The following is a 16,338-nucleotide window of genomic DNA, read 5'->3' on the forward strand; positions in this document are numbered from 1 at the left end:
CTTTTTATCAATCCAGGGTCTGGCTTTATGTCTTTCTTGTGGTTCTGCCAAGAAGCTTAAAAAAAAAAAGGCTTCGGCCTGCAGAAAGGTTGAACCATATTTATACTTACCGGTAAAATACTTCTCAGCTGCTCTTATCCACCATTCTTAATACTGTTTATTTTTGAGGCAACAATCTACATACAGAAAGCAGTTTGCCAAAAGGAGGAGGAATAACTTAATTTCTTACTTTGCCACCTGTTTTAGTTGTTGTTCAGTCACTCAGTCCTGTCTGACTCTTTGCAACCCCATGAACTGCAGTATGCCAGGCTTCCTTGTCCTTCACCATCTCCCGCAGCTCGCTCAAACTCATGTCCATTGAGTCGGTGATGCCATCCAACCATCTTGTCCTCTATTGACCCCTTCTCCTCCTGCCTTCAATCTTCAAAAGCATCAGTGTCTTTTCCAATGAGTCAGTTCTTCAAAGCAGGGGGCCAAAGGATTGGAGCTTCAGCTTCAGCATCAGTCCTTCCAATGAATATTCAGGGTTGATTTCCTTTATGATTGACTGGTTTGATCTCCTTGCGGTCCAAGGGACTCTCAAGAATCTTCAATACCACAGTTCAAAAGCATCAAATCTTCGGTGCTTAGCCTTCTTTATGTTTGGCCTATTTGAGTAGTTGCCTTGAAAATGATGATGTCCAATTGGGTCCATGAAGACAGCGCCTTCTGCTCTCTTCAGACTCTGCTTCCAAAGACTGGAGCAGTGTTAGACACATAGTAGGTGCTCATTGTGTGCTCAGTCATGTCTGAGTCTTTGCAGCCCCAGGGATTGTAGGCCACCAACTCCTCTGTCCACTGGATCACCCAGGTAAGAATACTGGAGTGGAGTGCCATTTCCTCCTCTAGGGGGATCTTCCCAACCCAGGGATCAAACCCAAGTTTCTTACATCTCCTGCATTGGCAGGTGGTACTTTACCACTAGAGCCACTTGGGAAGCCAGGTGCTCAATAAGCAGCTTGAAAGAATGGATGAGGGCCTGGATAACCCCCCACTGGAAAACCTCAAAGAGCATGCATAGTGGATAGGTGTCATCAATGTCATTTTTCTAGGTAAAGGACTAATGTCCCTGGGGAGTGTGTTCTGCCTAAATTGGTGTGACTATTGTGAAGGTATTCTATACACAGACTCTAGAACAGTCTAGAGCTACCAACAGCTGTAAAGAGGCTTTCGGGGATTTTTTTTTTTTTTTAACCATGAGAGCTTTGTGCGTGAATATAGAGATTTTCATTATTAAAAAAAAAAAATAGCTCTGGAGTGAATAACCACTGGCTTAATTAAATCCTTTGCTTACCATCTCCCGAAGATTTCCCACAGCAAATGGCCTCTTTGCTCACAGCTAGAACTTTGGGTCTGTTTAAGTTTGGAAAGATCTTGAAAGCAGCCTGCCAAGAGGTTTTGTATGCAAGGAAGAGAAGGTGAATTAGGAAACTTTCCCAGTTTGTTTTATTCCTGAAGCTTGTGGAGTGAGGCATTCTTGAAGGGAAGAAGGAAACTCATTTTTAAAATGCATGATTTGATGAGTCATTGGGTCCAATTAATTTGATACCCACGCAGTGAAATTGTTGGAATAGGGCAAAAAAGATATGTAGTACATCTGAAAGTTTGTGGATAAGGTTTGAATTTTGGTCGTTGTATACAGACTGATGAAGCTCTTTCCAGTTATCTATGGAAAATTCGCAATTTAATTAAGAGTTTTCAGGACAGAATTATCATGTTAGGGTACACCAGCAGGTGGCAATGTGTCCTGGTCTGATCATTAGGAAAGTGGCTTGGAACCCTATTCTGCTTCCATTCTTTCCCAAAATAAACATTACAAAATTAGTTGGCTGTGCCCTGGACTTTAAAAAAAAAAAAAATCGAGCAATAAAGAGTCATCTTTGGCCTCTGTTTATCTTTATCTTTTTTTTTTTTTAACCCAGTTCTAACGTCAGCCTTAGCTCATGCATCTATTCAGGGATAATGATCCTTTCATGCACTGTTGCGGACTGACTTTGAGAAACAGCATTGTTAATAGGTAATTGTTTCCTTTCTCCACATCCACTGTTTATTAGATTTGCTTTGCCACTTGATTCCCACAAAAAGGTTATAGACCCGTATCCACCAATACAGGTTTGAACCCGAAAGTCTGAAAATGGTTGTATGAAGAGACAGCCACTTCAGATGTTTGCAGGTGGAATGGAAGAAATATATTGTACATGGTACTTGAATCGCTACAATCCTGAGTTACGCAACCATAAAACTGGATGGGTGTCTAAACCTACTACCCAGTAGGAAAAAAAAAAAACATATATATATTTGGGAACTCTTCAAAGAGAACTGTAATGTAACAGGATAAATAAACTGCCCCCTCTCCCCCGCTCCCATTTCTTTCCATAGCAAGCTTGTTAAGCCGCTGTGGAAAGCACCATGCTTGCTCAATTTGGCAAATAACACATTTCATTTTGCCAAGGCAGAAGCAGCCTAAAAGCAACATTATACGAAGAAATCCTGGCTCCAATTCCCAAACTCTGTCTCCCCATTCCTATACACTTCCATCCTCCAACCCTCCGCCGGCAGCCAAGACTTTTTTGCGTGGCAGCCCCTGCCCTGGGCCGAGGCCAGCAGGTGCCCCAGGTGAGCGGCCAAGGCCAAAACCTCTCTGTGCTGGGGTCTGATTCACGAGAGAGCAGTGGGGTCCGGGCAGCCAGACCTGAGTTTGCTTCCATTCGCCAAAAACAGTCTGTGTGTGTTATCAGAAAAGGAGAACAAGTATGCTCCCTTAAGGAATACAAGTTTCTAGGACAAGGTGGTGAGTAATTCCCAAAGAGCCTCTCTCATCCTCAACTCCTCGGGACTGGGGGCGTGCTCTCTGGGGGAAAGCCGAGTTAGTGCGAGCTAGACCCCAAGGTAGCAACCTCCGGCATTTGTGGGTTCCCTGGGACAACCTTAGGTTGGCGCGTGGGACTCTCAGGGTCGCACGGTGCCCACCTCTTTCTGCCCCCGCAGAACTACTTTTTCGCTCCCCCCCCCCCACCACGACGACTCAGGCGGAGGCGTCCGCGAGGGGACGGCGCGCACCCGCGGTGGGTGAGCGGAGGCGGCGCGCGGGGTGGCGAGCGCGGGGGGCTGGGGCCGCCCCGTGCGCCGCGGAGGGATCCCGGGTGAGGCGGCTTCCCGAAGTCAGAGGGGAGGAGGCCAAAAAAAGTCGGCGGGGGAGGGGAAGGGCGAGCGCTCGCGCTGGATGCGGCTGGGGCCGGGAAGGCAGAACCGGAACCGGAACCCGAGCGCGCGCCTGCGGTTGTCGCGCGGCGCCCCCCCACACCGCCGGCGGCCTCCTCCGCCCGCCGCGCGCGCTCCCGCGGAGAGCCTCAGGACCGGGCGAGCCGGCCCTGCGTTCCGAGTCGCCGCGGTCGCCACCGGCCTCCCGGGCCGGTGCTTCCAGGCCGGGTCGGACGGGAACCTCCCGCCCCTCGCGGGAACCACCGCCTACCGGCGCGTCGGGGAGGAGCCACCGCCGCCGCCGCCGCCTTCGCCGACCGCGGAAGAGCCCGGGCCTCCGAGGGATGGGGAGCAGCCCGCGGGGCTGAGAGACCAGGTTCCTGTCACCTCCGGCTGCGGGACCTCCTCCCCCGGCGCTCGTGCTTGTCCCGGCGCCCGGAGTTTGGTGGGGGGCGGCGAGGACGACGAGAGGCGTCCCCCGGCCCGGGGCCATGGAGCCGCGCGCGGCTGACGCGGGGCGGCCCGAGACGCGGCCGAGACCGCGGCTACGAGCGGCCGGCTGCCCCAGATAGAAAGCAGAAGCCAGCGGCCCCCAGCTCGGCGGCGGGGATTGGCAGGCCCCCGAGACCCCAACGAGGAGCCCATCCTGCCCCAGACCCGGAGGGACTCCTGAAGGTCCCTTCCCTGCGCGGCTCGCCGACTTCCCTCCGTGACGAAGTTTTCTCCGGCGCTTTCCCAAGGATCGCTCCCTAGCTTTAGCACTCGCTTTCTGGCGGACTTGCTCGGTTTGTTTTGGGAGATAACTTGCTTCGCTCCCACCCACATCCCCTTTCCTTGACCCCTGCCAGTCGGACCTTCTAGATGACTGAATGGAGTTTTGAGTTGGACTCTGGTGTCCCCTACGGAGTCGGGCCTGATCCCGGAGCGCTGGGGGTGGGGTGGAGGTGTTACAGTAAAATGCAAGTTGGATAAAAGGAGGACCTCTCGCCAAGGGCCCCAATGAGTGGCACACAGTCTACTATCACCGACAGGTTGGTATGAAGCGCCCCCCCCCCCCCCCCCCCCCCCCCGCCGCCGCCCCTGCGCTTAGCCTCCCTGGATGGGGCCCCACCTAGCAGGAGAGTCAGGATTGCCTATTGCCTTTGCCCAGTGAAGTTGACAGGCATCCGACGGAGGGTTGTTTCCGAGCTCTGCAGTTAGTCTGGGGTGGCTGCCAAGTTACTCGGTTGATTGAATTTGGAAATGTATTTTTTTTTTTCTGGAGAGAAACTTTTCCAGAGTGTTGGAGGAGGAGTAGGTAAAGCCACGATTGTGTTTTTCTGTCCGTAGTGGGCATTAGGATTCAGTACTGATCTTGGACGCAGAGGAAGGTCATTTTGGGTGAAGGTCAGCGCCGGAGGTCTGCTGGGGTATTGGTCCCTCATAAATTTAACTCCTGTCCTGTAGTTCCCTAGACTCTGTTGGATTTTAGGACTTTCTGTTTGTGAACTTCATTCTAAGACTACCGCATGATGATTTATGAAATTGAAATCCTTGAAACATTGACGTGAACAGTGTTTATTGCCTAATAGTTTTCCAGAATGTTGGAATTACCAGTAAGTCCCAGTCTCCTGGTGGGGACAATATCAAGGAACTAAGCGAACAAACAAAAAACGGCAGGGGAACATCATGGGGCTTGATTTTAATTATTGCACTTTTAGGATTTCATTTTCCAGAAACGTTTGCATTTAAGGGGTTAGCGCCTAAGCGAATTATGTAGTAGAATCTGGCAGGTGGATTTGTTGAGTTGGGTCAGTCTTTTCCTGTACTTACGTATGTTTCTTGGTGAATTGAGCTAGACCATTTGTGGTTTAAGTGAGCTTCCTTACTCTTTAGAGTTGTTATTTGCAATATTTAAGTGATAAAAGCATATTCTTTACTACATGGTATTTTTCAGTGTAAACTAACTTTGTATTCAAGTCCCAAGTTTCAGTTGTGTGTGTGTTTTTTTTTTTTTTTTTTGGTCAGCTTTCAAACCATTACATCATTAAATAGAAAAAAAAAAAAAAGATTGACTGAAGTTAGGGAGCAAAGAAAGCATTTTGAGAAGTGCTTCTGCATAAAGTAGTTGACTTCCTTAACAAGAGTTTCACCCAATTGTAAGACTCATTTGTTGATTTTAAAAGGGCCAAATTCCATTATCTTACCCTAACAGCTACTCCAGAAACAGAATTTCCTGTTCCTGTTGATGCTTCCCAGTATCACATGAATGTTCACCTAAAAGATTCTATTAAATACTTAAACTACTTATTATTTGTTTGTGTATTTTTTTAATGCATTTAATTTTCAACTTCTCCGAGAGTACATTTAACATTATTAGCAATGCTTATTTTGATTTTTTCTGGTTATTCCCATTCCTTTTCCTTTCAGGGTGTTTTGCCTCTGAGAAGCCACTTTCATGGGTGTGTGGGTAATTGTTTTCCTGGTTCTCTCAATTCTTGCCTTCTCTATTGACCCTGGAGACAAGTCTTATTAGGAACTAGTATGTTGGTAGTTTTCATTGCAATAATAAGGGTGTTTAATTCTGTAGAAACAGAACCTTGGATCACCAGCTCATTCCACATGAAAATCACCTAAAGGCCCCAAAGTAATGATATTTCCTTCTCTGCTTCTCAGAGATTTCCATTATGTTGGAAAGAAAACCTTGGAATTTGTGTTGCTTTTTATAACTTAGATAAGATATGTAAGCATGCAGTTAATGCCTGTTTTTTTGCCAGGCACTGTGCTGGGCACAAAGGATTAAAAGATGAATATTCTAACATGAATCTGCAAATTGGTTTGGGTTTAGTATCTACTTGAATTAGTTCAGGTACTGCCTAATTTCACATACCTTTTAAAAGATGAAAGACTTTTAAAGCGACTTAATGTGCCTTGGTGAGACAATTATGGATTCATATTTCTTAGGAATTTACTACTAGTTTCTTTTTTTCCACCACAAGATTTATTCTTATGTGATCATTACTTTTTCTTTGAACATATCTTGCCCCATAAATCTCAAGCATCCATTGACTCTTAGAGTTGTGTTTGATTTGAATATATGTCGGGGTGAAATCTGGAAGTACTGGTTGAGTGTTACTTCTGTGCCAGGCTGCCTTAATAAAGTTATGAGTATAGAACAGTTCCCATCTTCTCAGCCTACCTACCTCAGCCTCTTTTCTCATGGTCTAACTACAGTGCACTCTAGGTACATTTTGCTGATTCTAGAGCTGTTGGCAAATTAACAGTGCCTTTTTAAAGATCCTTTCAAGTTTGAAGTACTGTATGTGGTGTGGCTTTGTTTTGTAGAGTGTGCAGCCCCACCAGGCCAGCTGTGTGAGTTAAGAGTTCTTTCATTGTGGTGTTTCTGACTACAGAGTCTGTCTGTCTTCAGTTGAAATCAGACTAGCTGGTTTTGGGCGTTGTTCTGTTTTGCAGTTTGTGGCAGGCGACACATGGCTGAACAAGATAAGAAGGGTTTTATTCTTGTGTTAGGGACGTGCTGGGGCTGGGATGGAATTCAGCTATGTTTGGGCTCTGAATGGTCACTTTGGAGACTCAGAATTCTGTTATATCCTGTTATTATTTTGCAGTTAAATTAACACATTTGTTTACTCCCCCTTTCCCCTTTTCATTCTCTACTCTTCAGGCACTCCAGCCCCCTTTTTAAAAGTGTAGTTATCAACTTAAAACTCAAACTGTATGTTCATGGTAGCTATTGTTTTTATGTAGTATATTTGAATTGTTAAAAAAATCTAAACAACTTATGAATACCATTCAGTGTCTTGCTTTATAACTTCTATGAGACCTGAAGATTATATTTTTCAGCTTTTAGAACCAGCACTTGAAAAGTGGTAGAAATATCTGATTGCTGTTCTCCAGTTTGCATTGATTACTGCCCTTAGTCCCAAAATAATCCTGATTGTTTCTAATCCTCCTGGATGCTTGTCCTCTCCCTAAGAGTTTGGGGGTCCTGTGGCAGTTGGAATTTCTTTTCAGAGATAAGAGAAGAGAATGCTTTTTTAGTGGACTGAGTAAATTGTTTCAGGCTGTATTCTAGAACAGTGAATTTTCAGGGACAATACAGGTAGGATTTTGCTGTAAAGGTCTTTGTTGAAAAGTACCTATGTCCTGTCTAGGACTCGTAGATTTTGTTGGTTTTGATTTATAGATAAAAGGTTTTTAATATATTGACTTTTTTTTTTTTTTAAAGCACTGTAAGTTCAACTTTAAGCTTGTTTAACTGAAGCAAGTCTTTTTGTTCTTTGTTTTTATTTTTATTTTTTTAAAGAAGCAGCTTTTTCAAGTGAGTCTGGAAACCAGAGGCGTTTTATGCATTTATCCAGTAATTAATGTTTTCATTCATGATACTTTTTCTGCCAACAGTGCCATATAATAATGCTTTTGATTAAAATACAAAACAAATTCTGTATGTGTGCTGTTTTCAAGGCTGCCTGAGTCATCTGCAAGGTGAAATTATTTGTAGCATTCATTTGTAAAATCAGTCATTTGATAAATACTGAATTGAAAGTGGGGCCAGGATAACAGTGCTAGCTTTGTATTCACTTTAATGTTGTCTTTTCTTCTAGTTTTTCAGTTTAAAATCCTGATTCAGACAGGTATGCAGTAGTACATTCACTTGTACAGTTTTACATGAGTCAACATGTACAGTCCAAAGTAAATTTTTTTTAAAGTACAAAGCTATAGTCTTCTAGATTAACAGCACATTTATAAGATGTTCACGTGTATTTAGTGAGATGATAAGAGAAGCTTTATTTGAATCATAATAAAAATATGTTAACCTGGTAATACCACTTAATACACTGGTGGTTTCATGAATTGAGTATGAATTGCCTACCTAACTGATACGGATTGTAGAAGCAGCAGGATATTTTAATGGTTTTCCAGTGGTAATTGGAGAAGTGCTTTTACATCATGGTTGTCTAACAAAGTTACTAGAAATGCTACTTATCATTTAATTGCTTATCTCCTAGGGATTGACCATGCCACATTTTCAGAAACAGGGAGCATAATTAACTTCGTTGTTTCATCCATTAAAACGTGGTATTGATGATGTTTTAAAACTTCATTGGAGGGCATGGTCTTTTTCCTTTCAGTAGTTAAGAATCTTCAAAATAATGGCATTTGAACTGAAAATTTAAAATCAGCAAAATTATAAATGTTGTTTCTTCTTGAAGAAAACACCCTGATATATGTAATGATATCCTGTGGCAGTGTTACCTCTTTAACGTTTACAGTGTCTTCAGTTCAATGTGAGGCAGATCATCATTTACACTTAGGGCAACTCATAGCATTTAAGATTATAAAACTGGAAAGGATAGAGTCAAGATATGACCTAGATTTTCTGGCTTTCAAGTCCTCCAGATTTCACTCTAAATTATTGTCTTTCCGTGTATATTTTTTCTGTCCTGCTTCCCTTGTAACTTTCCAAGCTAAGTCAGGGTTGAATTTTTCTCTTAGCGGATGCTTTCTAGTACCTTATCCATTCTAATTTTAAGTATCTCTAGAGGATAAAGCTCTCGTCACTTCCTCAGGAGACTGAACAACAATCTGATAGATCTTCTAGTCAGGAAGTTTTTCCTGATCTTTGCACAGACTTTTCTTTTAAGTTGTCCTGTTACTTGTATACACTTGCTGTACTAGGCTAAATAATAATCTCCTCCCATTTTATGTTTATGTGACTGTAAATGGTTCAGACGGTTGTCCACCACCCTTTCCTGCCCCCCACCCTTATTCTTTGCTGAGCCAAGTTGTATATTCTGTTGATTTGTGTCTAAAAGTCAGTCTGTTCCTCTTAATATTTTATTAGCTTTTCCTCAGTTGCTCGTCTAGTGCAAAATGGTTTTTTTATTTCAGTGCTGTCCTACTACAAATGATACTCTATATTTTATCTTTATCCATATTCTAGAACAAGTTCCAGTTTGGTGTTACCATAATACAGGGGTCTTCTGTTTTCTCCAGGCATAGCCCAAAATTATGAGTAAAGAAATTCTCAAGACCATTTTGACTCAGTTTTATTTTAGATAGTTTTTAGAATGGATATGGGAGATGTCACCATCAAAAAAACAAACATATATACAAACAGCATAATTAGCAAATCAGCTAATTAAGCAATTGCTCATGTTATAAAAGCCTTGTTTACAAAGTGATTGTTTCAAATAGGAGCGCGCCCTAATGTAAGTTACAAGTATTATCAATTATGTGACAAAAATGTAGCAAACAAATGATAAGCCATCCCTGGTTGAAAGTTAATCAGAAATGAGGATGAAACATCTCTGAATTTAATAAAGAGATGTGGTTGTAGCTTTAAAGTAAGATATCACTATGTGGTGAGATATATCTGTAAGTTGTTATTCTTTTTTCTTTTCCTTGTTTTTTACAGTGGTTTTTCAGTCTAACCTTAAAATTGTGTGTCATTTTTCCGTTTTGGTTTTTTGTGTGTGTGTGCTTGTGTTATTTAACTTTATTTTTTCCTGTTATTTCCACTTATTAGTGAAAAGAAATAGATTTGCAATGATAAGCATGTTTTTCCAATAAGACATACTGTTATTAATATTGAAATATTGTTTTACTTTCTTACCAGTGTATTTACAAGAATTATTACTAATGCTAAGAAACAGAAGGAAAAAGTGGATATTTAAATTATATCTAAGATAGAGCTCTTGAATGTTGTATTAGTAGACCTTTATTGTTGATACTTAAAGTTATTTTAAATAGATGTCTTTATTCTTTCGTGTTTAGGTAGGGATTTTGTTACCTCAAATGTCAGAATTTTGGAAACAGATGAGATTTAGGGTATTTTACTTTCTCTACTTAGAATATCTAGAGTACCAAGATAGCCACAAAAGAAAGAAGTTTGTAAGAGTTTCTAACTCCAAGACAAACCTGTGAAGCTAGTACTTAGAATAATTCTTAGCTTTTTTATTTTGCAGAGATAATATGTGATGGTGTCACAGGTCAGAGACTTTGCCTACATCTTGTAAACATATGATACTTTCAGTAAAAGGAGAAATACACTGTTTTCCTTACTAAATTAACATGCACCAATGCAGCTGACAGTTTAGATTCATAGCAAAACAGGATCTCTTACTAATTCAAATGCTGAATCCTAGTTTTTTAGGTCATAGTCACATGATAGACCTGGGTGGCTTCCCAGTGTTGAGAGATAAGCAAATCTAAAGGCCAGTAAAAAATTAGATTTCCTGTCGTGGGACTGTGAAAGACAATTAATGAAGAAATTGGGAATATATAAGAAAATCTGGTTTAGTTAATATTTACTCTTATCCACTTGTCACACTGTTTTTTCTTTTGATGCCTATTATAGGCATTTAAAGATAACTGTTTTGAGACTACAGTTTTGCTTAAATATTACATTTAAATGCTGATGTTAGGTTCATACACTCGAGCTTAAGGAGGATTTCATGTCTTCTGTGGATTCAGAAAAATCTAGATATTTGTGGTGTTGAAAAAATCAGCATCTGAATAAATTATTGTGAAGTTGATTATGTAATGTAGAAGGTGACTGTATCTCGTCCAGAAGAGTAACAAGTCCCCCAAATACACTTATACACTGAAATACATAGAAGATACCTTGTGAAGGTGCTTGGACATAGCCTTCCCTAGATTTTAGATGGGTTATCTGCCCGTGTTCCGACACAAACTGATATGTTGTGGTTGCCCTGTACAGTCTTTGTGGTTTACTCAGAGGAAGTGGTTCTTGTGGGTGAAGGTCTGATCTTTTTAGAGATTGTTGGTGGCATATGCACTGTCAGCTTATTTCCTGTCTTACGGCTGTTTTGGCAATACCTCCTCAGGGCAAGTACTGCTGAAGGAATATTTAAATATTTTGTAGCGGCAGAATAGATGGTTATAATGTTGTATGATACATACCTCCCAAGGTGATATGAGGGTTAAATTAATGTTTATAAAGTGCTTTGAGATCCTGAGATGAAGAGTGCAGACATGTCCCTAATCATGTTTGCAGGTATTGCTGAAGTTTAAGTAAAAATATATTCACATAGTGAAGTGTTACTTTATTGGCCTTGAGATTTCTGTAACTATTCAGGTGTTGTTTAATCACCTCAAGAGTTGTGGTTGGAATGTTTTTCTCCTAACGCTTAAAAATATATTTACTCTGTATGGGTTAACTTAGAGGAGTAGATAGATACTGTGTCTATAGTTAAGGCTTGTCTATGGTTAAGGCTTATTCACCAAGTTTAATGCCTAGAGTGCACTTCTTCACTAGTTTAACTGGCATACTGAAATAATGTAATTGAGAGAATTTCCTTTGCGATCGGTAGGTGTGCTACCCGTGTACAAAATCCTGTGTTTGCTTTACTGAAATCTTAAGATAAGCAAACTGAGAGAATTGCATGTACTTACACTCCTAATGTTTTTTAAATTTTGTTTTCACATACCATCTTTGCCACTTTAAAGAATTAACAATGAATGTCTTATTGGAAGAGGCTTTCTTTAAAGCTAAATTGCAAACAATTTTCAGATTCCTTAAGGATAGGAGGGTAGTTCTTACTCATTTTTAATTAGCTACTATCTGCTTCATTATATTTTTATTCACTTTTAATACTAAAAAGCAGAAGGAAGAAAAAAATAGCCCAAATTATCCAGTTACCCAAATGATGTTGTTATTGTTAAACACACTCACGAAAATTCAAATGATAGATACTATGATATAATAGTATATAAAGTCTCCCTCTGCTCCTAACTGGATCCCTGCATGTGCTCTGGTTCTCAGACTCTCTCCTCAGAGGTGACTGTAGTTAAGTTTGTGTGTGCCTACCTTCCTTTGCAGTCTCATAAATACACCACTCATCATTTTAATATTCTTGGTACCTAACTTGTAGTAAATGAATCTGTCAGCTTTTGCTGGGTTGTATTGCCATAGCAACACCAGCAAATATCTGTGGCTTACAACACTAGCTAATTTCTTGCTTACACTGCATCTTGTCAGCTGCAGATTGATTGCAGCATTTTTGGAACGCTGTCTGAAGGAGCATCCCCCCAGCAGCCCCTGTAATATGCCATTACTGTGGCAGAGGGAAAGAACAGGAAAACTGATGGAAATGTACAGTGACTTCAAAAACTTCTGCTCCGTCGAGGTGTACATCATAGCACTCACATCACATCACTCACATGTCATTGGTCAAAGCAGTAATTTGGTCACACTCATTGTCATTGGGCCAGAGATGTGTACTACTCCCACAGGTGGCATCATACGTCAGGTGATAATAGGTAGGTCTGTATAATCTTAAGGAAAGAAAGGGCAAAGCAGTAAGACAGTCTGTTATCAGAGGTGATCGATAAATTCTTGTTAAATGGGTTGTTTTGAATCTGTTAAAGTTTTTATTTTTATGGACTGTTTCAAACATATACAAAAATACAGAGAATAATATGATAAACTTCCGTGTTCCCTTTGTTAGCATCAAAAACTTTCTGTGCATGGACAGTCTTGGTTCATCTATTTCCCTTCCCTGCTTCTCCACTGGGTTATTTTGAAGTAGTTGCTGGATATCATAATTTCAGCCATAAATATTTCACTGAGTATCTCTGAAAGATAAAATCTGAAGGTGTAACTTCTTTTAGTAAATTCCTACTGTCTGTTAGTAGTTGGAGATAATGATGCTGTGGACTGACAGGTGTCAAGTAGGAGAGGATGTTCATGGAGTTGTGTCTAGAATTTGACAGCCAGAAAGTTGTTTTGATTTCATTTTGAGTATTTCTGGAGGAGGCTTACAGCAGAATGTCATCTGTTTTTCCAGTACCTCCTTTTCTCCTGTGTGTGTGTGTGTGTGTGTGTGTGTGTGTGTGTGTGTGTGTGTGTGTGTGTGTGTGTAAGTGTGAAGCAGGTAATTAACCTCTGGAAAAAAATAACATTGCAACAGATTTGATTTGCAGGAGGTTTCATTTCACACTGAGCCCCTGTTGGAATGATGCCAACTGAAAGGAATCCCAGCCCTTAATGGCTCTAAGTCTTCTGGGAGTTCCCAGTTGCTGATGTTATATACTCTGGAGAAGAAGATCAGAATCATTTCTAAAAATTCTGTATTCACCTGTGCTGTTTGCTGTGCAGAGAAGGGTTCTGTCAGATCTCTAAGGAAATAGTCCTAGAACGATATAAAAAGAAGAAAGTGAATCTGTCTAATTTTAGTTTAGAAATCATTTAACTCACTCTCAGCTGCTCAGGTTAGTTCATCTGAGGGCCTTTTTAAAGCCTACATTTTGACTCATAACTTCACAGATTTTACTAGCATATACTGTGAGACAGTGAGTTTACTTATCATTTCTATGGTTATGGGAGTAATAGACATTATATTACGGATCTAAAATAGTCAGTTTCACAGGACATACTTGGGAGAGAGGGGTATTATGTAGTAGTGGGAAGCAAGCTAAACAGATATAATCCCTTCAGTTTGTAAGTTGGCAGATGACAATGAGTTGATCAAAGAGGGTTTATACAGGCTAGTGAATAAATTATTGTATATAACATGATGAAAATAGTTTATTTTAGGATAGTACTATCTGTTTTCTTATCTGATGTTTTTCACTGTTCATGGAAACTTAGTTAAAATGGTCTTTCTAGGTGTCCAAGTAGTTTTAGTTTTCTTTTATTAAGTTATATTGTTAATCTCATTTCAGAATCCATGTAGTGACTGAAGCAGAAACTTGATTATCATCGATTTGTACATAAAATTTTTATTTAATTTTGAATTTTTCTTGGCATTGGATTGATTCTGGCTTTGGTTGCTTGGGGCAGTACAGTCTGTTTTTAATAAATAAACAGTTTTTTCCCCATGGAGAATTAACTCTTTGACCTGCCTTTTGTTCATGTTATATTTCTATTGTACCATGTTAGAAAAACATTCATTTTTAAAGATAATAATTTGTTGGTCCCTTTGTCAGAATAATATACTTCCACTTTGGTTGCATTTTAGTTGCATTTGTTTTTTGTGCAATTTGGGGAAAGGTTTGCGGTTTCTTGTTACTTAAGTATTTGTGTTTCTAGTGTATTTATCCAGAAGTCCTACATGGTCAGAATTGTTGAGACAGCGTTTGAAGGTAAACTGGGTGTATTAGTAAATAGATGTGAATAGTTTTAAAAAAAAGGAGAGAGAGAAGGTTCTTACCATGCAGTTATTGCATAACAGGATACAAGGTATAATTTGTTTCCAAAAAAGGAATTAAGTAAAATATGGATAAATATTAGTAATTATATTAATTTTGACTGCCCTGGCAGAATTTTTTTGAGACTATTCTCTTTTTAGAGATTAAAAGTAGCTTTTAAAGGAAAGATATTTTAACTCTTAATTATATATATATATACATATATATATATATTCTAATTTTAATTTTTTGCAGCCTTTGTAAGAAAGGAGTAGTAAAAGGGAGCTAAATGAAGATACTGTAGAGAAAAGAGCCTGGGTTTTGGTGTCAAGACTTGTTCTGCTTACATGCTGGGAAACTAGGCAAATTTACGTCTCTGAGGAACAGTTTAGTTTTCTCATCTATAAAAATTGGAGTAATATCACTTACCTTTAATGTTGGCATGAAGATTAAATAAAAATGTATTTAAGTACATAAAGGAGGTCAGAAACTTTTAATAGGAACTTATTGTTTAACCTTAAGAAATTGGGTTTTCCTACAACTTTGATCTACACATTTTAAATAATTTCAAATTCATATGTATTTGCTGCTTCTACTGCTGTGACAGTGTTTTTTCCTTGCTGTGATAATATTCCCTTTCCATTAATTTCAAATTATAGGATGTTTTTAGATTTAAGGTGCATTTGGAGGTGAGGAATAGACCAAAGAGACAGTTATTTCAACTCAGACTGTGAAACAGTAACATCTCTAGCTATAGAATCAATAAGATTTTTTTAGGATTGACAGTCAACTTTTAAATCTGCCTTTGATCACTTAGATTTGTCCAGTTCTGTCTTGACAACATCAGCTAATTTGTTTCTTCTTTTTGTTCAATAAATATTGAATGCCAGCTCTGTGTAGGTCATTATGTTGTCAAAGTTATTTTGCATTCTTGCTGTCTGCTGATTTGTATTTAAAGAATTAAGAAATTCCCCCGTGATATTCACTGATTAGTGCTAAGGATTAAGATGAGAAGTCATATGTACTTTAGGGGTGGTTCTAGTGGTAAAGAACCCCCCTGCCAATGCAGGAGATGTAAGAGATGCATGTTTGATCCCAGGATCAGGAAGATCCCCTGGAGGAGGGCATAGCAACCTACTCCAGTATTCTTGCCTGGAGAATCCCAGGCAGTTTACAGTCCATCTAATACAAGTTTTATGGGATTTGGTTTGTTGTGTGTGTGTGTGTTATAGGCACACAAAACAGTAAGAAATTACATACTGAGTGTGTAAGAGGAGGAAAAGTTAGCAAATGAATGACTTTAATAGTGATTGGGACTTTGTGAAACATAAATGATGTAAACAAATTGAGTTTAAGTTTATTCTTAGCAAGAATCTATCTTTGGTTAAGTGGTAATGGAGATTTTCTTTTTAGAGATTTCTTCTTGTAGTAGTAATCTCTTCTATATCATTTAGTTTATAGTTTCTACCACTTAAAGAAATATCATCCCTTTTATCCTGGCTGTAGATTCATATTCCATGCCATAAAACATTGTTACTTTTTAGTCTTCATTTCCTCTCTGTAAATGATTTTTTTTTTTTGTAAATGATTTTTTTGTTACTGAAAATTCTGTGGCATGAATCCTTTTAGTCTTAGCCTCCCTTTGTGCCAAAACATTGGAAAAGAAAACTTGCCTACGAGATGGTTCAGTGTGTTATTTTTTAACCTCTTTTAAGCTATGAATTGTTTTCCTCCATTTTCTTAGTAACCCTGGAGAATCGAGAACAGATAGGCAGATAGCTGGTTTAAAAAGGAAGCCCACAAACCAAATCCTTTATTGAATACTGTTTCTTTGTAGAGAAAGGATGGAGAATTCTAAGTTGAGAGTTTTACTAGGTTTAAAGCTTACAGAGAGGCTGCCTGCAAAAAAGCAATGCCCTTTGAAGCGTTCGTATGGACATGGAG

General features: G+C 39.7%; 1 protein-coding gene across 3 annotated transcripts in view; it reads left to right on the forward strand.

Annotated features, from left to right (window-relative positions):
• The first annotated feature begins 3,580 nt into the window (after positions 1-3,580).
• The window catches only part of ARHGEF12 (Rho guanine nucleotide exchange factor 12), a 151,611-nt gene continuing 138,853 nt past the window's right edge, over positions 3,581-16,338 (forward strand). For all 3 annotated transcript variants that reach the window (XM_061146127.1, XM_061146134.1, XM_061146142.1), the window contains exon 1: positions 3,581-4,271. In XM_061146127.1, coding sequence (XP_061002110.1) covers positions 4,240-4,271 — 32 coding nt within the window. In that variant the 5' untranslated portion in view covers positions 3,581-4,239. The remainder of the gene's footprint in view (positions 4,272-16,338) is intronic.

This window comes from Dama dama, chromosome 1, assembly GCF_033118175.1.
Source record: "Dama dama isolate Ldn47 chromosome 1, ASM3311817v1, whole genome shotgun sequence".
NCBI classification, from domain to species: Eukaryota; Metazoa; Chordata; class Mammalia; order Artiodactyla; family Cervidae; genus Dama; species Dama dama.